The following is a 26,120-nucleotide window of genomic DNA, read 5'->3' as shown; positions in this document are numbered from 1 at the left end:
CCAGCAGAGACTCAGTCCTCATGAAGTTCACAGTCATCATCCAGAAAACACACAAAGAATCTTCACACTGGATTCAAACTCCTAAAACTTTATTGGACTGAAAAAAGACAACGTGTCGAGCCCACTGTGTCTTAATCAGACGAATGGCCGACATGACAGCCTGAGTTTCTGTTTCAACACCAATCATTTTTTTTACAACACACTTTGACAAATGTAGATTTGTTTTTTGGAAGAGAAGCCGTATTTCTCTAATCTTATATGTTGTGTAAACACATTAAAAATTGCGATTTCAATTAGGAACTGTCATCAAAAAACAAAAACAAAACAACATCATGAATCTGAGCAGCAACTTTCAGTAAATTAACTCGAGTCAGTTTCATTTTTATACAGCCCAAAATCACAAATCACAGTCTGAATGCTTTAGTTGTAGACACTCAGTTTAGATGGGAGATAGAACCCTTTAAACGAGAGATGAAACCTCAGGAAGCGTAAACGAGAAGAGATCTTCAGGATTGACAGACAACATATTAGATGTTGTATGGAGAACGGAACAAAATCAAAAACTGTTGCCGCGGTTACTCGTCTTTTCAACGCTACTTTTGTAATCCCATGATGCCCACTCATGTCAAATCTCTACGCTCTGAGATCAGAACTTTGGCAAATCAATTGCTTCAAAATAAAAGCTTTCAGATAACGAAATTAGGGAAAGAAAATTGGTTTATCAAAGTATTATCAGAGCTTTGAAAGATGAGTTCTGATCCGGGTCATCCCGTCACAAAAATTGCATTTAAAAGATGCAAAATATGGACGACAATCATCCTTTATAGGCCTGGAAAGACGACATCACTTGTGTTTTGATAATCGGTGCTACAGATGCACTTCAGCTTTTACCAAAGAGGATAGAGGTTTGATAACCAGGCGAAGAAGAGAACGAGGGATGAACAACAAAAGCAGGGAGGAGAGAGAGAGAGAAACAGGTCGAGAAAGAGAGGAGGGCAAAGGAGGACAGAGAGAGAGAGAGAGAGCGAGAGAGGTGGGAAAAAAGAAGAAAGAGGATGAGAGGAAACGAGCGACAAGGGAGACTCACATATGGAGACATTACAGAAAGAAAGAGAGATGTTAAGGGCGAACAAAACACAGAAGGACGAGTGTGAGACTTTGCACTTGTATGTGAGAGAGAGGGAGAGAGAGAGAGCTGCGTTTAAGGTGGTGGGTCGAGAGATGGGAGATAGAGAGACAAAAAAGAGGGAGAGAAACAGCAGCAGTGTTTTCATGGAGAGCTGGAGACAGAGGTCGGGCCGACAGGCGGGTGGGCGAGCGATCGAGTCACAGGGGGAGGGATGGAGGGAGGGAGGAAGGGGGAGGGGCTTGTCAGAAGCTGCAGCCAGTCAGAGGCCAGCGTGGCGCTCTGCAGGGTATTCTTACCCTGGCAACACAATAGAGCGAGGCAGAGAGAGGGAGAGAGAGGGAGAGAGAGGCAGTGGACAGGTGAACAGATGGCTGACTGACTGAGAGACAAGCTGATCAGTGTGTGTGTGTGTGTGTGTGTGTGTGTGTGTGTGTGTGTGTGTGACAGCATTTAACACACAGAGAAACCAAGAGAGACAGAATAAAGGAAATATGCTCATGTTTTCACCAGCATGTTCACGACGTATCGGTTCAGTTTACACCAGAGAGAGAGAGAGAGAGAGGGAGAGAGAGATTTTCGATGTCCAAAAACGACTAAATCAAAGTGTGCGTTTGCAGAAACGTAGCCACAGTGTGAGAGGACCGTGTCAGACTGTGAGGCCATCTTATATTTTTTAGTCCATATCAGGGTTTATGTTTGCAGATGTAGGCAGATAATAAAAGTGAGGAGTTCAGGTGGGAGACGCAGAAAATCAGACTTTCATGTCGAGTTCTCTGCAATTATTGTTTGGCTTTTTATGAAGCATAAGGACAATCTCTCTTAAGATGCCTTCTTCTAACCTTAAACATTAGTTCATTTCCCAGAACCACCGTCTTTCTTTGGCCTGTAGTTGCCATGCTCAGATACTGGTATTGGACGTAAAGAGAAATATTCAATATCGGTGTTCTTATCTGGAGTGAAGACATTGTTTTAAGATTTTTAGGATTAAAGGATGATCTGGTTACCTTTTCTCAGATCAGAGTCCAAAGCACAAGCAGTCAGATGATTAGAATCTCCCAGGTTAGAAAGAAAGTGAGCGAAATTAGTAAAGTAACAAAACTGTCCGCTGGAAACATCCATCACAAGCAATGTTTTCATTCACTGAGCTTCATAACTTGATTTAGAAAAATCTGTTTGGAAATGGCAAAGAAATTGATAAACCTTTTTTTTTTAAGTTCTTGCACTCGCTTTAGGTGGTTTTGGCCTTCCGTAGAAAAAGAGCTTATGAGTTAAATGGGATACAGAAACTCCTTTTAAAGTAGCAAACATTTGAATCACATGACTGATCAGCTGTTTCTGCTGTGGTAGTCTTCCCAGATATATATTTATGTATGTTGTAACATGACACATGGTTGATAGTAGCTGACAGGAAAGAACAATTAACACTCCATCACGTCCTCCACAGCCCTCTTTCACATGGCTGGGTTTATTTATTTCGGTTTTTATAAGGTTCCTTTATTCTCTCGATTCGTTCTTTTATATATATTTGTTTGTCAGAACACACACATACATCCACACTCCGCCGACGACTGTGTTTCTCTGTGAACCGTGGACAACAAAGCATGGCGGCGGCGGCTCCCGTGCGTTTTAATATTTGCATTAAAGCTGAAGATCAGAGCGCCGGCGAGACTGAACATCAGAATCAGACAACTGTCTCCGTGTTGGAACAAATCTGTCTAATAACCCGTTTCTGTGGGGAGATAAAAATGCAGCGCTGACACCGCCGTAGTAATAATAATAATAATAACGGCTTCCAGTCTTAATGAGATTCATATCAAAGAGCGCTGTTATTAAAAATGAAAGTCTCTTTACTCTGACATCCAAATTGCATCATTACCCTCCTGCCCTCACCTGTTATTGAGGATTTAAGGCTAATTCATCCAGAATTAAAAGATTCTCCGTCTCCTCGGGCTTTTGTACAAGTTTCCCCTCAGGCTCCACTTTTCCCGTTGCGTGGAGTTGAATCATCCTCAATAAGAGGTGACTGTTTCACAGTGGGAGTCGTGGAACATGTGCTTATGTATTAATCAGAACACCACTAGACTGCATTCATACTTGACACGGCATAATTAATTAAAGGAAATATAGGCTGAGTGAAGAATTGAACATGATCTTTGGTAGTTATGGAGAATTTATGAAGTGATGCATTATATCTCTCCTTAATTGAAGCCTTGAAGAACCAAACCAGAGATTTTGTTAGTTTCAACTATAAATAATGTATACTCTACATTTTCAAAGACATCTATTGATTTCCATTTGTTTCCATAAGACCAAACATCGATTAGCAGTCTTTAAAAACTGAGTTGTGTCGTCCAGCACAGTGAAAATTAATTTCAACCGCTCATTGCTTTGGGTATCTTTATTAAAGACCGCAAAAATGATAATAAATATGAGCAATAAAAAGTACAGAATCTAAGCAAAATCAGAACAAAATGTAAGAAATATGAAGTATAATACACTAAAGATAAAATGCAACTAACCAGTGTGCAAAGCAGAAACAGCAAAACAGCTGATACAGTTGTTGACAAAGTTAGCGAGTAGCTGGTGAAGAACGTGGAACGTTTAGCAACCATTGAGACAAATAGTTTTCTCAGAAGATGGTGGAGACCAAAACCAGAGCTAAAAGCATCTCCAAACGAACATAAATGTAAATGCTCAGGATATTTAGGGAGTTTACTTTTTGCAACATCTTCATAAATTCAGAATATTATGACAACAATGTTTTGTTTAAATCTGGTTCCGCTGCCCCCAAGAGTCTGATCGTACTTAACATACAGTAAATGGAAGTCAATGGCTGAGCGGCAAGAAGAAAAATGCAATTCAAATTCTTAAATTCACCAACATGATTTTCAAAATGATTAGCTAGCATATCAAGAATAAATGATTTGTAGTAAATGTACCAAAAAAATATAGTTTATGGCCTTTTTTTCCTCTTATTTTGCCGGTTCTGTTCGATTATTTTTACTTATTTCACAAATCCCTCAAATCAAGCAGAATTTTTCTTGATTCAGTTTCAGCGACCTGCCTCTTACGTGTTTCATCAGGTCCTTTTTCTTGTTGACAGGATGTAATATCATTCTGCACTGGCACATTTCTTCACTGGTTTTTAGACGTGAATAAAGGACTATTTTTTTTGCAGTATACTACAATCTATTTCCTTTTGCTGATAGAGTTCAAGGGGGAGGGATTTTCTCCTCCTCCTTCTTCTTCTTCTTACACCACTCAGGGCTAAAGCTTGTATTTGGACCACAGAAGTTTAAGATCCATTTTGCAGCGAGGATCCTTTTACTTGGCTGTGTGGTCAAGCGGCCCACAGGCAAAGCTACTTAACGGCAAATCTCGTTTAGCAGAATCCTCTCAAAATAAGAGCCTCTCTCTCTCTCTCTCTCTCTCTCTCGCTCTTCTCACTCTCCCTCTTTCTCTTCTCTCCCTTTCCAAAGCGCGCTAACACTGACTCAACCTGACTGCCGTTAGCCGCGGCGCTAACAAAGCTTTGCGCCCCTCCCAACTCGCCCGTTAGCCTTTCGCTCAGCCCCTTCAGAGTAAAAGCTTCACACCAATTACCAACACTGTTGATTAGGCCGTGTGTTCGGAGGTGTGACGCCTCAGTGTGTCTTCTGTCATGCAGCTCAGGTTTATACAATAGTGTCACATCCTCTCTTTCTAAAGCTTTCTCCATTTGGAATGGTAGTCCGTATTTTCTTCACCCTTTCTAATCCAGGATTTCTCGAGAGCACCCGCTGCGGCGGCAGACGTTACGAACGATTAACAGAAATCGATTGAGGTTATCGGAGGTTGAGTCAGTGTTTTTTATTAACGGCCCTTGTGTGTCATCGCTGGGGGTCAAACTGCTCCATCCGACTGTTCAGTTTTACTCAAAAAGACCAGTGTGGGAGTCAGCAGCTGTGGTGCAAACGAGACGGTCATTTGTGTTTGTGAGAGATGAAGATGGCTTCACAAAGTGTTTTATTTATTTATTTATAAATTGGGTTTAGAGCATGGCTCCAAGAGACTTTTTCTCCATGTGATAGATGTGCAGACCAGATTTTGCCTCTTTCCACTGTCAAGTATCAAAACCACATGAGGTAACTACAGTCAGGACTTTAACTGTGAGTGCCAAGCTTTGTTTTGTTTTGGGCAACTCTAGTTTGTCTTCGTTTTTAATGGCGAAGAATTGGTCGCCAGGGCAACGGCGTTCCACTAAAGGTTCAGAAGCTTCGTGGGTTGGCATAATGAACATCTTGCATATGTGTGGACTGAATTTGATGTGGATCTGGTTTACATATTAAGATGACCAAAGTATAGGGGATGTAACTTCCTGTTACCAGTAGGTGGCGCTATGATTTAAAATTGTCGATGTCTTCAGGCGTGGAGTGTAATCAAACATCTGGAATATGGAAAAGATTTTACCCCGTGGAGTCGAGTTGCATCTGTTTACTTTATGTTCATTTGTGTTTGTGTGAAAGGAAAATGGCTTCACAAAGTTTTTTGGGGTAAAAGTTGGTCAATCCCAAAAAAGTGCATGAAAAATGAAATGTAAACGTGCTTCCTCCTCCTCCTCCCCCTTCTCCTCCTCTACCTCTCTCTCTCTCTCTGGCCGCCTCAGACGTTGCGAAAGAAGGGCTTTAACGGCTGCAACAGCCCCGAGCCCGACGGAGACGACTCCATCGACCAAAGCCCGCTGAACGAGGAGAAGTACCGCAAGACGGAGGACCTGGACAGCCTGTTCAAGCGCTACGGCGTGAGTACCGTCACACTTCCTGTCACCTTATCTAACCCACCCTTCTTCTTCTTCTTCTCTCTCTATCTACCTCTCTTCCTGTCCCCTCCTCCTCCTCCTCCTCCTCTTCTTCTTCTGTTTGTTTGGGGAAACGAAGGCTCTGAACAAGAAAGAGCACCGGGACTCTGAGAGCCCAGACCCCGAGGAGCCCTTCTCCCTCACCCCCCGCACTGAGGAGAAATACAAAAAAATTGACGAGGAGTTTGATAAAATGATGCAGAACTATAGGCTGTCAGTGAGTACCGCCCCCCCTCTCCTCTTTGTAACCCCGCCCCCCTTCTGCTGTTGCCGCTGACAACCGGAGGTTGTCCGGCTGCTGATGGCGGCCTGACTACTCACAGAGCACTCGCCTTCACCATTCCCCACCCCCCTCTTTACCTACCTCCACTTCACCTCTCTCCAACAGCACCGCCTCCCCCCCCACACACACACCACCCACCCACCAAATCACTACCCACAACCCCCCTCTGACGGTGTGTGAAACGTAGAGGCCGAGCCGACTGATTTACAGTTAAGAGTTTAAAACTAATGCAGCTAATGATTAGTGACATCCTCAATTAATCTGCAGATCATTTTAATGTTTATATCAATTCAGAGTTTGGTCTATAACATGTCAGAAAAATGATTCATATCAGAGCTCGAGTTGGCGTCTTTGGATGTCTCGTTTATTCCAATCAACAATCAGAAACCCAAAGATAATCAGTTTCCTATCAAACACAATAAAGAAAAGAAGCTGAAACTGAACCATTTATTGATTTATTTTCAGTCAGATTAGGAGACTAATCGTTTCATCTTTATCTCATTAAGTGAGTTTCATAAACAATTCATTTTCAATGATCAGTCACTTTTCTCAATTTCTCTGAGGCAAGTTGTCTATTTCTAGACAGCAAACTCTGCAATACATTCCTGTTTTAATAAAAAAGGAGACTATGTATAACCTTGTGTGCGTAAGAAACCCTGAGATAAAAATCAGTATAACACCACATAAAGACGCGCCTCGCTGTAATTATTCACCTGAAGTTACTGTTGTCAGAGCGGAGGAGAACCCTCGGGAGTATCACAGCTTTAATGCAGATGCTTCTGCATATTCAGTAAAGTACAAGAAAAAACAACAGAGGGAAGAGGAGCGCTAACTAGGTCCTCCTGTCTTCACAAAAGTTGGCATAGCAACCAGACAAAAATAATGCCTCATGGTAACAATCAACACGTTTGGAGCAGCGATTGTGTAAAAGTTGGCGTGAAACAAGCGTGCAGACACTTCTGTGAGTCTGCTGCTGACGTGATGCAGGTGGAGGAAGCCAGCGTCTAACCGGTCCTGGTTTACAGTATTACCGGGGTCACTGTAGTCCTGCTCCTCTCCTGGATCTGATCCAGACATTATCCAGGTTCTGCCTCCCGCCCGGCGCTCTGCCAAGCCCCCTTTTTAACCGCCCCACTCCTCTGCCAACTTCTCTGTGATTCATTTTATTTTCCCCCTCCGTGCTCGATAATACCATTAATGTCACTTTAATGAGAAGCACTCAATTTACTGCCCCTCTTCCTGTCTGCCTGCTCCTCTGATTGGTTACCCATGATGGGACATGGTCAGGTGGAGGCGCTGCAGGAGAAAAAACATGCATATATTAGGGTTATGTGTCAGGTGTATTAGTTTCATAGTTTTATCTTAATAGGTTAATAATTTATCTGAAGACACAATGAAACCATCCAGGCTGTAATCAGAGTCTGTGTTTGACCTTTTACAGCCGCTGCTCTCTGCCAGTGAGGCACATCGATTTGTAGACTTACAAATATATATATATATATATATATATATATATATATATATATATATATATATTATATATGCATATGCATTATATATATAAATATGCATATATATATATATATATATGCATTGATAGATTAGACTGACCACGTTTACATGCACCAAATATTCACTTTTTTCACCTTATTTGGAAAAAGACAATATTCCAGCCTCCCTCTTTCATTCCTTCAAACACCTTCTCTAAAAGGTCGGCGTTGAGATATTTGTTCATATCTAAAAACCTGTTGATATCCAAGTCCTTCATGATGTTTAACAGTAGGAGTGTTTCTCCTTCTCTTCTTGTGGACATGCATCTCTACTCCAGCTTTACAAACTGTTGGCTGGTTGGTTTGTGTTCAACGCACAGAGCTGCTGGTAAACAGGAAAGAGACGTAGAAACCTCTATAGAGACTCATATTCTGAGGTCACTGTACACATGTACAAATAACGCCCCTAAAACCAAAGTAATATTAACATATCCCACATGTTTTAATTGGAGCAGACCTAATTCAAAATATGTCCAAAGAAAATATAATGTTGAAATGAGCGTTATAAAATTTTGAATATTGTCATATTCTGAATAATAGTGGAATATGTAGTCACTCTTTGTCTTTTCTGTTTTATTATGGTCATTTTTAAAAAGAAAGCCCTGTCTGAAATAATCCAACAACCCTTAAACATATGGTGTCTCCAGGAGGGGTTGGCGTTAAAGGGTCATTACGTAGTTTTTTACGGTTATGTCGAGGTGAACGTGCAGAAATTGCCCGCTAAACGTACGGTAGATCAACGAAGCTTTAAAATGAAGCTATACTGTTAATGTTATTAGTAACTGCCATCCTCTCAACTCTCTAAAGAAATAAAACCCAATCTACCAGCTCTCGGCAGGTAGCTTCCACCACCGCCACCTCCACCTCCACCTCCACCTCCACCACCCTAGCCTTCAGTCTCTCAGCCTGCCCAGCACACCTTTCACACAGGGCAACCGGCGAAAACGGAAGCACACATCACCTCCCTCCACTCCTCCCCTCAGCCATCTTAATCCCCAGCATGACAGCTAGGGGCCGGGATATACAAGCTTAATCCTACTTGTACTAAAATACCTCCCGAGGCAGGGAGAGCGTGGCGAAGGAGAGCGGGCAGGACACTCGGCGAGACGAGCCCCCCCCTCCGAGCGTATGTTTCTGTTCCTGTTTCCCTGGCACCGTGGAAGAGAAGGTGGGGAGGGGGGTGAGGGGAAAAAAGGTAGCTTTTTAACCGGAGGGTCTGGGGTTTGATCCTGTTCTGGCTCTGAGATTCTGGGTCGGCAAATTGAATAAGAAATAGATTTCCTCCTTTTAACAGCGGGCGCCGCGGTGCCCTTCAGCAAAGAGCCGAACGCCTCGATGTCTCCTGTAGAGGCTCAGGAGGAATGTGGAGCTGAAAACGCTGCCTGAGCTGCACAGTTCATCACTTCTAATTTAGTTTTCACCTTTCTTTTTGAGGGCTTTCACAATGAATAACTAATGAGCAATATGGAGAAGATTGAATATCACAATATTTTTGACCAAATACCTCGATATGGAGAAGATATTGTTGGGTTTACTGTTGGTGCTTTCATAAAATATTAAGGTTTTTTTCGATAAATAATCCTGTGGATATAATGGCATATAACATAATAAAAAGGAGTCTTAGTTTACCCTCCATTATTGTTATACATCGCTCAGGCTGTTTCTTATACAACACTTGAAGCTTTCATACAAAAATGAACACACTTTAGTTTGTAGATATCCCACAAAATCAATACTTAATCATGCATCAGGAAGTACAAAAACTGTAAAAACACAGACGGGTCAAATGTATGGAGTACATAAAAAATCAGGTCTTTCACCCAGGAGACCGCTGTTCGTGTCCCACGTGAATGACAAAATCAACAAAGATTTATTTGCCTAAACCTAAATCAAGAAAAATGATTTTACTGTGAAGACAGTATAATATAATAGCGTCATATTGGTACCATTTTCCTCATTAATTAAACATTTCATCGGTAAACGACCTTGAGTCTGATATGATCATTTGTCGAGTGAACCAAAGGCACATTTTGTAATTCAGCACCATGAAATAATTTGTGTTTGAATTAAACAGTTTGAATTAGTTACTTTCTTTTTTTATTCAAATATCAGGAAAGTTGAAGGGAAACGGAGGTGATGGAGATTCAAACTAAAACCCTAATTTACTCGTCAACTGCTGCGACGTCTGTAGGTCAACCAAAGGTTTCCTTATGTTTAGATCCACAGCTGCTAAACAAACAGGACGTGACAATCGTGAAGTTGGAAAAGGACGAAGAAAAAAAAAAGAACTTTCAAAGGCTTCCAGGACGAGCGAGAGAGAGAGAGAGAGAGAGAGAGAGAGAGCGAGGAAAAAGTAGGCCATGACTTAAATGCATTCTGATTTACCCTTGAATCCAGGAAACACGGAGCTCCTCTGAGGGGAAAATAGGTTCGCTATATGTTCTCTTCACGCTTTACCTCACATGAGTCTCCGCTGTAGCTAAGTTTATTAAACAGGTTCTTGTTTTTTGTTCTTCACCCTGAGGCTCTTGGCCTCTGTGTTAAACCTGCAGGATGGTGGTCAGGGCCCAGCTAACCCTCCTATCTGCTCAGGACTAACACTCAGTGGAGTCCAGTGCAGAGCAGGCTGAGGAGGACACTTTTGAAATTCATATTTTGAAGAAGTGAAGTTTTATTTTTAATATTTTTTTTTTAGTTATGTCACCAATCTCCTAGCAACCAGAGGCTGTGGAGATCCTGTGGAGACGTGGCCGAGAACAAATTATGTCCATGACAGACTGTCGATGAAAAGAGAGAGGCGTCTAAAGGAGAAGGATGGAGTTTTGTTGCAATTAAAAGTCTCCAAAGAGAAGTTGTCAAGACTCTAAAGAAAGTTTAAGATAACTTACTAGGCAGCAGGAAATAGTTTTAAATTATGATTATTCCATAAACAAGGTGATTAGATTCCTGATAGAATTAGATTGATGCAAACCTAAGAAAATGAGAAAATAGACAATAATTGAGGTCATGAATCCTCATTTGAGTTTTGACTAGCCAGCAACCAAACTCATAATTTTTAAGTATTTAAAGTAAAATCATCAAATTTCACGCTTTATTTTTTAGTTTACCTTTCAAATATATTTTCTGTAAATGCTTATCTTCCTACTTTACATTCTGGTGCTGCTAATACTGAATTCCTTTTACTTTCATATCATCGTCGTAGTTATTTTTTTCCTATAAACATTCACATTTAGTCTTAAAGATGTCAGAATTGGCCCAACATTCGTATTATGTGTCTCAAAAATTTTTATAAAAATAAATCTCAGTTTTTCCAATATATACTTGCAGATATATTTCTTTTCAAAACATAACATCTTGTGTTTTCTAAACAACAGATTCTCGTCCTGTTTGTCCGTCGCTCCGGATAAAAAGCTAAATCGTGAAATATGTTCGTGTTGACGATAAATCTTCTTTAGTTCTGTTCGCTCCGTGTTTACACACCTCCGTCTCCTCAGCACTAACCCCTCACCCCTCATCCACCCCTCCGTTTATCCTCCCCCCCTCCCTTTGACCCCTCTGCTTGGCCAGTGTGCAGTGGTGCAGTGCTGTTAGCCGCTATCTTTACCCGCTCACCAGTTACCCTACAGCTCTGAGGGGTGAATTTAAATCTCCAGAGAGTTGAAAGAGTTGTTGTAAACTTCACAATAAAAGATAAAGCAGTGCTTCATTTTACAGACCCAACATTTTGGAATCATTTCCAAGAAGTTGGTACTAGTTTTAGGGAAAGTAGAGACAAAGTTCAGTTTTTTCAATTCCAATTAATTGATTCATATAAATTGCTAAATATTTTAACTCAGAGCTAAGCAGGTCAACTGTTTGTCAACTGAAAAAATTTAAAAAATGTGTCCACTGTCAAGAAAATGATTCTACATATATGGAGAATAAAGTTTCCAATAATATTGAATTAATAAATGAATATGTACATGGGTTTAAATTGAGATTTTCTTTCAAGGAAATTCCCAAAAATCAAGACAATTATGACCACATTACAAAGCACAACAGATTTTAAGGGAAATTATTCAGATTTTTTAAAATAAAGTGTTATGAAAGAACAAATGTAAGGCCTTCACACATCGGGGGCGTTTTTTTGTGAGATTAATTTGAAGGTCAATATATTGTTTTGAACCATTGTTTTTTTGTTATGGGTCAGAACTGGAATCTTGCATCGCGACAAATTGGCATATTTAAAAGGTAGATTTTTCTGAGCTTTTGAATTGAAAATAAATACATCAACCAATCACGTTGTGCAAAACGGACATATTTGAAATGTACACTAAAGTTCACGGATGCTCCGAAACCAAGACGGCAAACTTTATTACTCTTTTCATCCTTGACAAAGGCAGCGCAGACCAGATCCACTCCTTCACCTCTTACCTTTCACAATAAAAGCCTTAGAAATAAACATTAAGTAACTTTTTACCAGAATGAACTTGAAAAGATTTGATGCAAAATATCTGCATTTTTATGTTGTTTAGCCGCGATGCCCCAGCTGTGTAAAGGCCTTTAGTCAGACATTCTCACATCCTTCTCACTTTTTTGTTCTTCTTTTCACTCCTCTCTCCCTCCAATAAAAAAACTAAACTTACCAAACATCTCAGGAGGAGAGAGGCTGCGATCGAGGGCAGGAAGGCGCCCTCGTCGTCCTCTGTGTTAAACTGGGTCTCCGGCTCTTTGAGCACAGAACAGCGCAGCGCTGGCCCATATTCTAAATATAGAAGTCCTTCTTCCAGAATCAGATGGAACAGGGTGAAATGGGTCAGATGGATGGACAACCCGAGGTCCTCGCCCTTGATTTTTGTTTTCATGGACCCCTTTGGCTGTCTGGTCATCTACTCTCAGAGGTCAACTCAGGTCACGAGGTCGCTCACTTAACAAAATACAAGATTTAAAAAGTGTTTGTTTCCTCTGGAGAGCTTTCATGTGATAGAGGAGATGCTTCGCCTTGTCGTAGCATAAGGAGGGCGATCTCTCACCCAGTAGGATGTCTCCTAACGCTCCCAGTGATGAGCACATGTCAGTGGGTTGGGGGGGGGGATGTCACCAATAACCTGCTGCTGCAACAAGAGTCTTAACCCGGCATGAGATGAGAAAGGGCTTTCCACCAAATCACCTTGCATGCTAAGACTGAGTGTGTGTGAGTTCGAGAGAGAGTTTGTGTGTGTTTGCTTGAAGAGTTCATTTCCAAAACACTCTTTTTGTCGAAAAATAAATGATATTTGAACCTATTTCTAATGCTAATTGACTCGTTTCAAGTATTTTCCAAGTAGTTTCCCTTTTAATTATATATTTTTTTATTCTTGTGCAGTGTCCTGCCAGGTTTTTAGAACTCAAATATTAACAAACTACTTGATGCTGGAGAATTTTGCAGCCCAAGTTTTTTGTGCTGTCAATCATTTAGCGAGAGCAAAGGTTAGAGCTTTTAAATAAAAGATTTCTTTCAATTAAAACTTAAATGACTTTATGCATGAAAAAGTTTTTTTATTCATAAATATATATATATATTTTAAATTTCAAGAATTGCCATAAAATAATCAAATCATTTTGGACTCAAAACGTATTGCAGTATTTTCTTAAAACCAGACCCAACTCTTCCTCTGCATTTTGATTTAACAATTTTTCAAACGTTAAAAAAAAGAAGACAATTTTAAAGTAAAAAAAAAAAAATCAGGCAGATTGCTGCACCAGAATCAGTAAACATGACAATGCCATAAATATGACATTTTTTGACTTGTTATTAGATAAGATTCTTCTACTCTGCTCTTCATATTTTTCACTTTTGCATTCTATTTTTTAAAGTTGTAGCTCCGTAATATTTCATCAGAACTTAAATAACGGTCTGAAGTCTGGTCTGTTTTGGAAACACTCTGGTTGTGATCGGTGATGTCGGTTTGTGTTTCACTGCAGGTTCGCTGGCTCTGCTGCAGATCACTAACCTCTTTATTACTGTATACATATGTGTGTATATGTGTGTGGACACAGCTGTCTAAGCCCCGCCTTCTTCCTGTCTCTCCACCAGTCCACAGTCCCACAGCCCACCTTCTCCATGCCCGTCACCGTGCCGGTGTCCAATCAGAACGCGGCGGCCCTCCAGTTCAGTAACAACCCCGGCGCCCTGGTCACCACCACCTCCTTCATCACCTCCACCCTCACAGACCCGCGCCTCCTGTCGCCACAGCAACCGTCTCTGCAGAGGAACACCGTGTCGCCAGGGTTACCACAGCGACCAGCCAGCGCAGGTAAGAGACGCCGTGGAGACACAGCTGGAGCGCCTCGCTCTGAACTCTTTCTGTAAATCGATCGTTTGTTCCAGTTTCAGAAATCTGAGCTGCAGAATGATCCGACCAGAATATCACAGCTTCATCTGTTTTAAATGCAGAGAGATCTGGTAGAGTCACCTGATGCTCAGCAACAGATTTCTGAAGGCAGCAGCTTCAGTTTGACATAAAATAAAGAAGGAAAAAAATCTCCAAACTTTACAAAAGAAAACTTAAAAGGACGCCCACACTGTTTGATTGACAGGTGTTCTGTTGCAGTGCACACACAGAAAAATAAAGCAACTCAGATTTCTGTTAAGATTAAAGATTAAAGAGTTAAAGGATGGATTCACATTTTTTCACAATACTTGCATGCTGTCGAACATGTACATTAAAAGCAATGTTGGTCACTTTAATTGTTCTCACACACTGAAAATACAATTATAAAAAGCACTATAATTTTGCAAATAACCCACGTGATCATGTGACGTAGTATAAAAAACTTAAAACACCAGACTTTCACCCAGGAGACCGCAGTTCGCATCCCGTGTGAAAACGGAAGTCACCATTGACTTATCGTTACGTAACCATCATACTTAAGTGTCCACATTTGCGTAGTAACTATTGCTGTGTTGCCTTTCATTTGTAGGAAAACTTGCATTAAACCATAAAATAAACGGACATGTTGCTCCATCCAGACTGGCTGCAAAAGAGATCCATTTAAGATTTGGTTTCCCATCACTTGGACTGATTATTACTTTAGAAATGACAACAAGTAAAGGTTTAATGTTCATGTTGGCATGTGAGTATTGTATTTAAACTTAGAAAATGACTTTGCACCCATCCTTTAATTTGAATACATTGATTTTTTTTGTCATTCATCTCTTCCATAGAAGATATAAAGATTACCAATAAGCTACTAATCCTTCTAGACAGCATGAGCAGAAAACTGTTGCCAAACAGATTATAAAGATTAGAGCGTATTACCCTCAGAGGTGGACAAAATAATGTAAACAGCCGAATGAAGTCTACATTACCCCCCTTCACATTTTGATTATACAAAAGGTTGTGATTGATTAATGAAATTGTACCGGATCGAGTTTTGAGAAAGAAATTCATTAACAAAAACACTGTTTAGAGAATCTTAATCTAATTAGATAAGAGTAGTTTTACTGTTGTTGATTTCTAATTAGCAGCATCTGTCAGCCTCTACATCATGTGTGTGTGTGTGTGTGTGTATATATATATATATATATATATATATATACACATATACACACGTTCCTCTCTGTCAGTAACATCTCCACGTGGTTGAATAAATGCACAAACAGTTTGGAGACCTTTTTATTGGCTTTCACACGTTTCAAAGTGCTGATTGCCAATTGTCTCTTGAAGCTTGAATTATATAAACCACCTTTGCAGACACGGTTGTCATGGCGACAGATATTTGAGTAACCTTTTTCATTAAATAATAGATGTTATCTTTCTACCTTCTGAAGCACAGTTTATGTACAGAGAACTTTCTGAGTTGAAGTCTGTTGCGTTCAGTCTTCGTGCTCGGTTACCCGTCAGTCTGATGACATCACGCCACCTTATTATGACAGAAATCCATCATTTTCCCGCGGGACCGAGGCCCATTGTGCGCCCGCTGCCTCGGTGCGGCGAACCCAATCCCTCACCCTCCGACTAAAAGGATTTGTGCTCCATTTCTGCGTCTCAGACAAGGTTACTTATCGAGCTTTGTTCCGACCAGCGTAATCTCATTGCAAGTCAGAATTAGGTGATGTAACGCGCAACAAATGCATTACAGCATCTTTCATAACATGCCGTTCTCCGAGGCAAGAGGGTTTCACATAGCAGTAATGGATAAACCCCCCCACTCCTCCCTCCTCCTCCTCCTCCTCTACCCTGCTATGCATCCCACATTACCAGAGCTGTATTGGGTTCTTCATGTTTGCTTATCGGTTTTGTTTCCATATGGTCACCTCTAACAACCTCCAGGATCTGCCTTTCTAAAGAATCAGTTCCAGTAGGAAGAAAAACATGTTTCTCAGATAAAAATAAAAGGACCCATATAGAAAATGCGTCTGTCTTCTGTTTACGCTGACATTTTAAAGCATTGATTTTTATGTATTTTTGGCTGTTTGGGGGCAGCAGAACAAACTGTAAACACATCGACTGAAACCAAACAGTAAGAGTTGAGGAAAACCGCAATACTTTTTGCAAACTCAATACAGTCACATGGGTAGTTGGTTGGCAGTTATTTTTTACTTTTAATGAAGACTTTTTAAACGATCTTGTAGTTTTTTTAAAGCACTTTATTTATTGTTTTTTCACACGCAAAAAAATGTTCTTCAAATTTGGCACAACTGCCACCTGAAACCAAGAATGAATTGTTCAGATTTTGGTGGTCAAAGGTCACTGTGACTCCACAGAACACGTATTTGGGGATAACGCAAGAAATCTTGTACTAATTATCAGAATATTGAACATTTATCTGAATAATAAAGATTAAATGAATAAGGATTCACATTTTGGACAGACATGGATGTAAACCGTATGACTGGTTTGTGGAGGGATGAAATCATGAGGCGTTAATTCTAGTTAATTCTAAGAGTGGTGATTTTTTTTAAGTACCATTGAGAACTGGTGAAAACCGGTACTTAACAATCAACTGGTAATGTCAAATTGATACCAATTATGGTCCTTCACAGCGTGAAGTGTGAGTCGATGATAGAAGCACTTTTTAAATGACATACTTGATTTAATGATACATTTTCAAAATGGGATGTGCAGCAGTTTTATTAGATCATCCCTGTTAGATTAACTGTTTGATATTAAATTAAATGAATGGTGTTATGTTTGATGGCCGTGGTGTTTTCTTCTGCTGTAGGTGCTCTGTTGGGAGATATGGGGAACTCAAACGGAGCGTGCCCGAGTCCAGTCCGTAAGTACTCTTTTGTTTTTTAATCTTTCCTCTATGTTTGTTCAGAATAGTTTCGTTTGTGTTGAAACAAACACACACCAACACACACTACAGTGAATCACACACCCTGCTGTCTGTATTTTAGCTGGTCTTACTAAAAAGGGAAATCATTTGACTGGAGTCTGGCCTGCAGACAGAGCGACGCAGAATGTTTTTCTGTGTGGCAACAGGCGGTCACATGTGCACGACTCACACCCTGACACAAACACACAAGCACCAAAACACCTGTTGACTGGTGACAGCTGAGGGGTCGCGGTACAATCTGCCTGTAAACAGTCCGGATACCAGAATGAGTTTCTGCTTCGTGAGGGAAGAGAGGGTTTGAAAAGAGGAACTGAATGTTACATAAAAACAGTTTTTGAAGCTTCACAGCTGGTTTTGTCTTTGTGTTGTTTTCGGAAACTAGAACTAAGTTTAGTATCTTAAAAGTGTGATAATATTATTGATGTGGTCTGGTCTCTGTCTGCTGGTACGTGACCACAAATGACTGAAAGTGAGCTCAATGTTTTTTTCCTGTCACCAATTTAAGACTTGAAGAAATTAAGCAGCGTTTTTCTTTCTGACTTGAATTTAATTTCCAGAGTACTGTATTCTCCAGCTTAAGTGTGACTGCGAAAGAACAAATTTATTCCTGAATTTTGTCATAGTTCAATAATACAAGCGAATTAGTTCTTTATTTAAAATACATATTTTCTTTACTTATTCTCATTTGTATGTAGCCATGCAGATAGTTTTGGTTTAATGGGGTGCGATTTTGACACTCCGCCTCTATTCATTGGCAAATTACTTTTAAATTCCTCAAAAGCAACCAGGGCTTCCAGAGACAAATGTCATCGGAATACTACTGTTATGGTAGAAAGTACAGGATGCATTACTGTGATATAAACGAACAGCCCCTTTGTAAGCTTAGAGAAAAATGTGGAAGTTGACATCAGATTTCAGCCGTCAAACACCAGAAAATTTGCTTCCTACTATATTTATTCAGACTGATATCACGTTGAGGCTGTTTTCATACACTGTTTTTTTACCTACTAATAGTCAAAACACAGGACTTTCACCCAGAGGACTGCTGTTGGTCTCCTGGGTGAACCCTTCCCGTGTGAAACCAGAAGAAAACATTGACTTATTTGTTCCGTAACTTTTGTACTTAACCAACGCTACTTCCAAAGTTATTTTCACCTAATCCAGGATCTCATCCTAAACTTAAACCAAGTGGCCTCAATCTGAAACCTCCTTTTTAATGTTTAGGAAAAAAAATATGTCCCTGTACACAAAACCAATAGATTGCTTTTTGCGACTATTTTACAAACTGCCATGAGACTGTGTAGTAACTTAAGGCACTTGAAAGCTAAATCCTGACTGGTGCATTTGTGGCTTATGATGTCGCCTTTTTTTAAATGAGCCCCGCCTACTTCAAACCAATGAGAGGAGCAAAGAGAAACACAAAATACAGAAAACTTTTATTTGAAAAAACTGTTCGGAGAAAATTGTTTCCTAATGAACGCCATCACTTCTGAGAAGCTAAAAAATAGATGTATTCAGGGCCTTTGTAGACATTTTTCATGGATGTGTGTGCATGAGGACATCCCCATTCTTAATCCTGCCCAACCAAGCTGCCATTGGTCGATTGGTTTCTCCAGTTGGTCACGTCTCCAACTGGAAACCAGTTGGTTTAAGTAGCCGCCAGGCGTTAGTTTTTACTGGAACAATGGCACCAAATGAAAAACCCTGGGACCCTGACAGCAGTCTGCTCCTCAGCTTTATACTCTTTCCCCTCTTCACCCACTGCTACAACCTTCCACCCCCACCCTCCCCCCTTTCGTCCTGTCTCCCTCAGCTGTTCCCACTCGTCTTCTCTCTGGAATAATCTACCGCCCTGCCCCCCCTCCCCCCCATCGTCCAACTGTCCCTCGTCTTGGCACAGGACTCTCCTCAGAGGTGACTTTGACACTGGCCAGAGCTCTCCCCTTAAATCCCATTAGCCAGGACAGATACTGCCAGCCAGCCTGTTGTAATAGATATGGTGGGAAGCTGTTTTTTTTCTTCTTCCTATATTCACTTGATAAACATATTGTCTCAGGGAAAAGTGGGCCAAACAAAATCAATACATTTGTATTAACAGCACTGCATCAGATGGAATATACGCCAAAAGCCGAGTTTCAATATAGGTAATAGTTTTTCAGGGCTATTAATGAAAGAGTATATACGCTTTCTGAATCGCTGCTCTTAAAAGGTTGGTCTTGATTAATGCACCGGTGTTGCTATGAAGACCAGTTATGTGTGGTTATTTATAAAGAGGAACTTCATTGTAATATTACAAGATATTCATATTACAACCATAGTATGAATAGAAAAGAAAAAGCCTTCGCCATACACGGCTCCTTTTCAATACGTAAGATACATACCAAAAGTACGGTCAAAATAAGTAAACGCTGACTTTTGGGTTCACACAGTACACGAACAGTGGCCTGCCGGGTGAAAGTCCTGTATTTGATTTACTCTTTTGCTTCTAACTTACTTTGTTTTTTAACGTAATGTAGTCCAGAAAAAAAGTTGTTCAAGGCCATACATAAAGAATGCGTCCCCTCTCCCGAAACCAATATATTATAATATATTAATATATATTATATTATACATCGTTTAAACAATTCATCTTCTTCTTGTTAGACTAGAGTTCTTGAGTAGACCCTGTTTTTGTTATGAGTTTCCATGATGGAGGCGACTGTCGGACAGTAGAGTGTCGTCTGCATATTGGCGGTTATTGAATGTTACTGTCAGGATCCCGGCAGATCGCTGTATCAAAGTCACGACTCCTCTGTGTCGAAACATGAAACCTCTTCTTCCCAGAAAGCAGCTCAGGTGATCGGATCCACCCGGCCGCATGCTCCCCTCCTCCCTTCCTACCCTCTCTGTCTCCTTTATCTCTTATCTCTCTCTGCCTCCTCCTCTCTCGTTTCCTTCTTCTCCTTGACTCTTTTGCCTTTTTCATTTCATTTCTGCTGTTCTCTTTCTTTCTTCTGAATGTTTATGTTTCTTCCTCTCCTAAAACTATCTTCTTTCATCCTTCCCTCCATCTCGTCTTCCTCCTCCTCTCCTCCTTCATCTCCTACACTTCCATTTCTCTTTCTCAACCTTTGTCTCCTATCTCCTCATTTTCTCTGTTGCCCTCTCCTCGTCTCTTCTTCACTCTCCTCCCTCCTCCTCTTCCTCCTCTCTTGTATCCGTCGTCCTCAGCTGTTGACCAGGGACTCGGGGCTCCGGGAATGTCACCATTGACGTCACCCGGCATTCCACACATTCCCACGGCCGGCCTCGTGTAATAGGAGACATCAAACGCACACGCACACACAAACACACACAATTTACACTTATACACTGACACACAGAGAACAGCACATGTTAATGGTTCAAACAAAGTACATACAAACGGTCAGCGTACGTAAATATAGTCACAGAGGCATCCACATGTCTGTTACTCACTGTAAGGATAGAAGTGTATGCATGCAACACACTTAGTGTAAACACCACACACACACACACACACACACACACACACACACACACACACACACACACAAACAATATTATGATACAGCCACGTAATGTTTCGACAAAATACAGAGCGGTGATTTAACAAAGTTGGAATGAAAACTAACTGACTTTATTTTTAGTAGTTAGGCTCAATATAAAAATTTATGAAAATACTACTATTACCTAAATGATAAAAAAGTGAATCAGATATGAGAATGTTCTCCTGAGTTTTGGAGGATATTTTTTTAAAGTTCAGTTCACCAAAATTCCCAAAACAAACAAACATATAACTTACCATAAATGCAGATAGTTTGGTTTTATTTGTCCAGGTTTTGAGATATCTTGTCTCCATAAAAACGTTTCTAAACGTCAACATCAGCATCTCTCTGCATGAACGTTAAAGTGTCCCAGTTCCTAATAATCCACACACTTCACCGTCAACTGCTCTTAAAGGGACTATTTCTTCTGTCGGAAGAAGTTATTTTGATGTGTTCAAATGTAATCGTGTAAATAAATTCACTTATTTATAAAATAGATATTAGAGAGAGAATCAGACCGGTTTAACTTCCTAACACTAGCTCTAAGCAGCTTATAATACATCTTTAAAAATACTGATGAAAAGATTTTAAAAAATCAATAATACAATCTTATATTTGCTAATCATTTGAATTGTGTGTTTCAAGCAAATAACCTTGGTAAAAGGAAAACATTTAGAAGAATCTACAACAAAAACAATCTGTATCGGCCCATACGGATCTGCAGAAGTTGTATTTGCTCCCTTTTTCTTTCTGCTGATCTACAATTTATAACTAAATCCCTCAAACTTTCAAACAGGAATGCGTCTTGGCGTCTAGTAAAAATGATTTAAATGAAATTAGAAACACACACGCGATATCTGCATCTGTGAATTCCAGTAAAACCATTACCAGTATGATAAAGTGTAAACACACAGTCACAAATATGACAGTACCTCTGGCTGTTTCTGTTTCTGGGGATTTCCCTGCCTCCTCTACATACCTCCTTTCTTCCTTACCTCCTCTCTCCATTCCTACCTTTTAAGTCATTCCCTCCTTCCTTCCTCTTTCTCTTGATTTCCCTCCCTCTTACCACCTCACCCTTTGTCCTTCCTCTCTTCCTCCTCTCTGCATCATTTAAAGTATTGCCTCATTACTTACTTCCCCTTACGGTTCCTACATCCTTTCCACTTATTCCTTAGTCCCTTTGTCTATCCCTAAATCCTTCTTTTCTTCCTTCCTTCCTTCCTTTTCTTGTTCTCTATCCCTTTCATCCGCACAGCATTTCCTCCTCCCTACCTCAGTCTCTACTCCTCTGTCCTTCACCTCCTTTTTATTTGTCCCTACTTCCTTTTCATCCTTCCCTTCTCTTTTCCTTTTCCTACTTCTTCTCTCGTGCCCTATACCTCCTTCTTACCCCTTTCCATCCCTTTCTGCCTCCTTGCTCCATCCCTAAGTCCTCAACCTCCTTCCCACCTTTTGTTGCTCCTTACCTTCTCCCTCCTTCTCTTTTTCTCTATTCTCCCACATTCTCCACCTCATTTCACCCTTCCTTCCCTTACCTCCTCTTTCTCTCTCATTTCCTACCTCTGCAATATCTTCCTTGTTCCTCATACCTCCTCTCTTGTTCTGTACTTCCATTCCTTCTTCCTACCACCCTCTATTTGACTTACTTATCTTACTCATCCCTCTTGATCCCTTACTCCTTTTTCTCTACCTCCTCTCTCCATCCCTTCTTCCTTCCCTACCTCCCTTACCATCTCTCTAGTTCTCTTTCCTGCTTCCTAGCACCCTCTATTTTACTTACCTCATCCTTACTTCCTAACGCTTAATTTTTTTAACCTCTCCTCTCATTCCCTTGCCATCTCTCTTTTTCTCTACTTCCTTTCTTTCTTCCTAGCACCCTGTATTTTACTTACCTCATCCTTACCTCCTTACCCTCCTCCCCTCTTGATCCCTAACTCTACCTAATTTCTTCATCCCTTCTTCCTTACCTACCTACATTAACCCCTCTCTTGTTCTCTTTCTTGCTTCCTACCACTCCCTCTTGTATTTACCCCATCCTTCCTTCCTTGCCCTCTTCCCTTCTTACTCCCTAACTCCTTCTTTATTTTTTGTTACCTCTTCTCTCATTCCTTTGCTTGCTCTCTGCTTCCTCTCCTTCTTTCTACAACCCTATATTTTACTTACCTCATCCTTACCTCCTTGCCCTTGTCCCCTCTTGATCCCTAACTCCTTCTTTAGTTTCCATCTTATTCCCAAACTCTGTTATTTTCTAACTCCTCTCTCCTCTTCTCGTTTCATGAAAACTTTGTCCATTGCTGTTTTAGTCTTTTGTAAAATAATTAGATTTCCATTTGACCATAATATTATATTGTTCGGTTTATTAACTGTGAAGGTAAATACAACAATAAACCAGTAACTTAATGAGCTCAGCACATCTCAACTTCCTCTTTGTTCTCTTCTCTTTTAATTTATATATGTTTTCCTCCTTCGCTTCACTCTCAAACTCCCTTTCCTCACCCCACTTTCACTGTTTTCCCTCCTCCCTCCCATCAAGCGGTTAGAGAGGTGTAGTTGTTGTTGTTGTTGTCAGGTTTATATGGTGTGTGTGTGTGTGTGTGTGTGTGTGTGTGTGTGTGTGTGTGTGTGTGTGTGTGTGTGTGTGTGTGTGTGTGTGTGTGTGTGTGTGTGTGTGTGTGTGTGTGTGTGTGTGTGTGTGTTTGTGTGTGTCCCTGGAGTGTGTGCTGCTGAGATGAAGCAGAATCACATGCCGCTGTCGTCTGGAGGCGGCGTCATGGAGAACTGCTATCTGCAATCACACACACACCCTGTCTCCTGTGTGTGTGCGTGTGCGTGTGTGTGCGTGTGTGTGTGTGTGTGTGTGTGTGTGTGTGTGTGTGTGTGTGTCAGGGCTGGGAAAATCCCTGCTGTCCCCCTCTCACACACACTTTTACTGTTCGAAAGTCAAGCTCTTCTTTGGACCTCAGCAGCACGAACAGACTGCTGTCTGCTGGAGTCCTGTCGTCATGACACCCGGACCCCCCGATCACATCCCTGATATTAAAAAAATATAATTAAAAAAGCTTAGTTCATTAAGTGATTTATAAAAACACCAAAGGAAAGAATCAAACTTAAAATACAGAAGTATAAAATACATAAATATGAAAAACAAACTGATTGAAAACATAAAAAGGGGTTAATATTGTGTAATATTCCTTAAAAGCAGTGTTGTCAAAGTATGCACACACACACACACACACACACACACACACACACACACACACACACACACACACACACACACACACACACACACACACACACCCCGAGGTGCTGCCCTCACTCATCAGGTTGTTTTCTTACAGTTACTTGTTGCATTACGTTGTAACAGTTTGGAATGTGACCGGTTGTACCAGTTTGAAATGAGGGAGCGTTCAACAGACATGACGTTCTGCCATGTTGCTGGAATGCACCGTGAGAAAGAAAATAGAAAGGCAGAAAGCAAAAGTACTGCAAACTGCAAAAAAAAACCACTCATGTTTTTCTATTTTTAAAGGAGAAGTCTGGTGATATTATATAAAGTATAAACAAGTTTTGTTTATTCGGGTATTAGAGTTAGTCCTGCACCTCTATGGAGTAGTAGAGTTTAATTTTAATTCCTTTGATAATAATTTCATAAAAGATAGGCAAACAATTAAATCCATTTATACAACTTGTTTCGAAGATGCCCAAAGAAGTGGAATATATATGCGCTGTATATATTGATATATTCACATTTTTACAAACTCTACTTCCAGCCTCTCCTCTCTGCTCTGTGTTCAGCAGCCTGAAGTTTCACAAAAAAAATCAATCATGACTTCATAGTTTAACTGAGGAGCTCAGAATGTAATGTTTTTACAGGATCTGGTTAAAGGAAACGGTTTATTGAGATTACACATGATGTGTTCGAAGACCGTTGGAAAGATCAAACTCTGATTATAATGTTGTTTTTTCAGCTTCTGGCTGTGATAAATGGTGTAGTTTTGCCGCTTGTTTAACGAAAAACATTATTTGCCATCTTGCTGGTGGGTTTTGGGGTTCAGAGGGTCAATAAAACAAGACTTTTAGGGCTCATTAATCCTCAAAACTGACTTAATAATAAGGATATTTTTTGCAGTGTAAGATTGGAACAGTTTGGGGACGTTTGCTTTCCAGCGAGCGCCGTGAGTGAAACATAAGTGGAATGACAGAGAGAGAGAGAGAATAAAGTAGTTGTGGAGAGAGTGTGACACAGGTTTGATGTGGAAGAGCTGCAGAAACATCAGAGCGCCGCCAGAAGAAACAGTTTGAGCTGCAGGAACAATGAGGAGCATGTGGTGCAACGGAACGATCCGACTCACTAATGAGAACACACACAGGCTGACGTCAACACACACACACACACACACACACACACACAGTTGACTACACACACAGGCAGACAAAAAGAGTTCACAGGTAGAAACCGATACTAAATAACGAACACACTGCTCCTCCATCACTCCCTCTTCACTGAATCTCTCTGTTTCTGTGTCTCTCCAGCTAACGGCTACATCAGTGCCAGGGCCTCCCCGGGCCTCCTCTCCGTATCCAACGGCAACAGCCTGGGGAAAGTAGTCCCGGCGAAGTCCCCGCCTCCGCCCAGCCCTCAGATGGTCAACAGCCGCAAGCCGGACCTGAGGGTCATCACCTCGCAGAGCGGCAAGAGCCTCATGCAGCTGGTGAGCAGAGCACAACTACGGCAGCCCCGCGGGGTCAAACGATGGGTCCAAACTCACAGGGGATGGAAAGTGTAGTCCGGAGCTGAATGTAAAAAAAAAAGCACTTAGTCAAAGTTAGGTATAAACTATGGCTCATGATGCAGAAGTTGACGAATTAAAGCTTTTTTTATTGGTCAACGGTGTGAGCCAATGAAGAAAAAAAATAAAAAGAATTATTGATCTAAGCAGCAATCTTTCTTTTTCACTTTTACTAGTTATGGTGATTCTGAAGTTCATAAAGGCATCATCAACAAAAAAAAAATCTCCTTTTTGAGACTTTTTCCCAGCCTTCTATACAAGCCATGCATAGAGAGTTGGCATCTCTCAGCATGGAAAAATGGTTTAATCTGACCAGAAATCAGCTACTATTTGGCATGAACACTTCTGCCTTGGAGTCTTAATAGAAATACAAATAGATTTGATTCATCTATTATCTAATATTTATTTATATATGATTGGATATGTTACTTCTACATGCCAAGTGAACTTTTCTTTCATGGTGAAGAAAGGAGACATGTTCAATCTGGATTTAGAGACACTGCTGAAATAATGTTTTCATTCTTAAACTTGAGCTGATTTTTGTCTTTATAAGGACATTCCTTCTAGTTATTTTTTATTTATTTTTTTTTATTTATTTATTTATCTAATTCTTTTATATCATTTTATTTTACTTTTTTTTGTTATATTTTATTCAATTTTATTTTATTTAGTTTAAG

The 26,120-nt window shown here is 40.5% G+C and overlaps 1 protein-coding gene across 1 annotated transcript in view; it reads left to right on the top strand.

Moving 5' to 3' along the window:
• The window catches only part of mef2d (myocyte enhancer factor 2d), a 95,793-nt gene that overhangs the window by 55,306 nt on the left and 14,367 nt on the right, over positions 1-26,120 (top strand). The window contains 4 exon segments of the mRNA XM_054621072.1: positions 5,775-5,909; positions 13,855-14,074; positions 16,986-17,039; positions 25,187-25,365. Coding sequence (XP_054477047.1) covers positions 5,775-5,909; positions 13,855-14,074; positions 16,986-17,039; positions 25,187-25,365 — 588 coding nt within the window.

This window comes from Anoplopoma fimbria, chromosome 20, assembly GCF_027596085.1.
Source record: "Anoplopoma fimbria isolate UVic2021 breed Golden Eagle Sablefish chromosome 20, Afim_UVic_2022, whole genome shotgun sequence".
Taxonomy (NCBI): domain Eukaryota; kingdom Metazoa; phylum Chordata; class Actinopteri; order Perciformes; family Anoplopomatidae; genus Anoplopoma; species Anoplopoma fimbria.
This window is presented reverse-complemented; position numbering and strand designations above follow the sequence as displayed.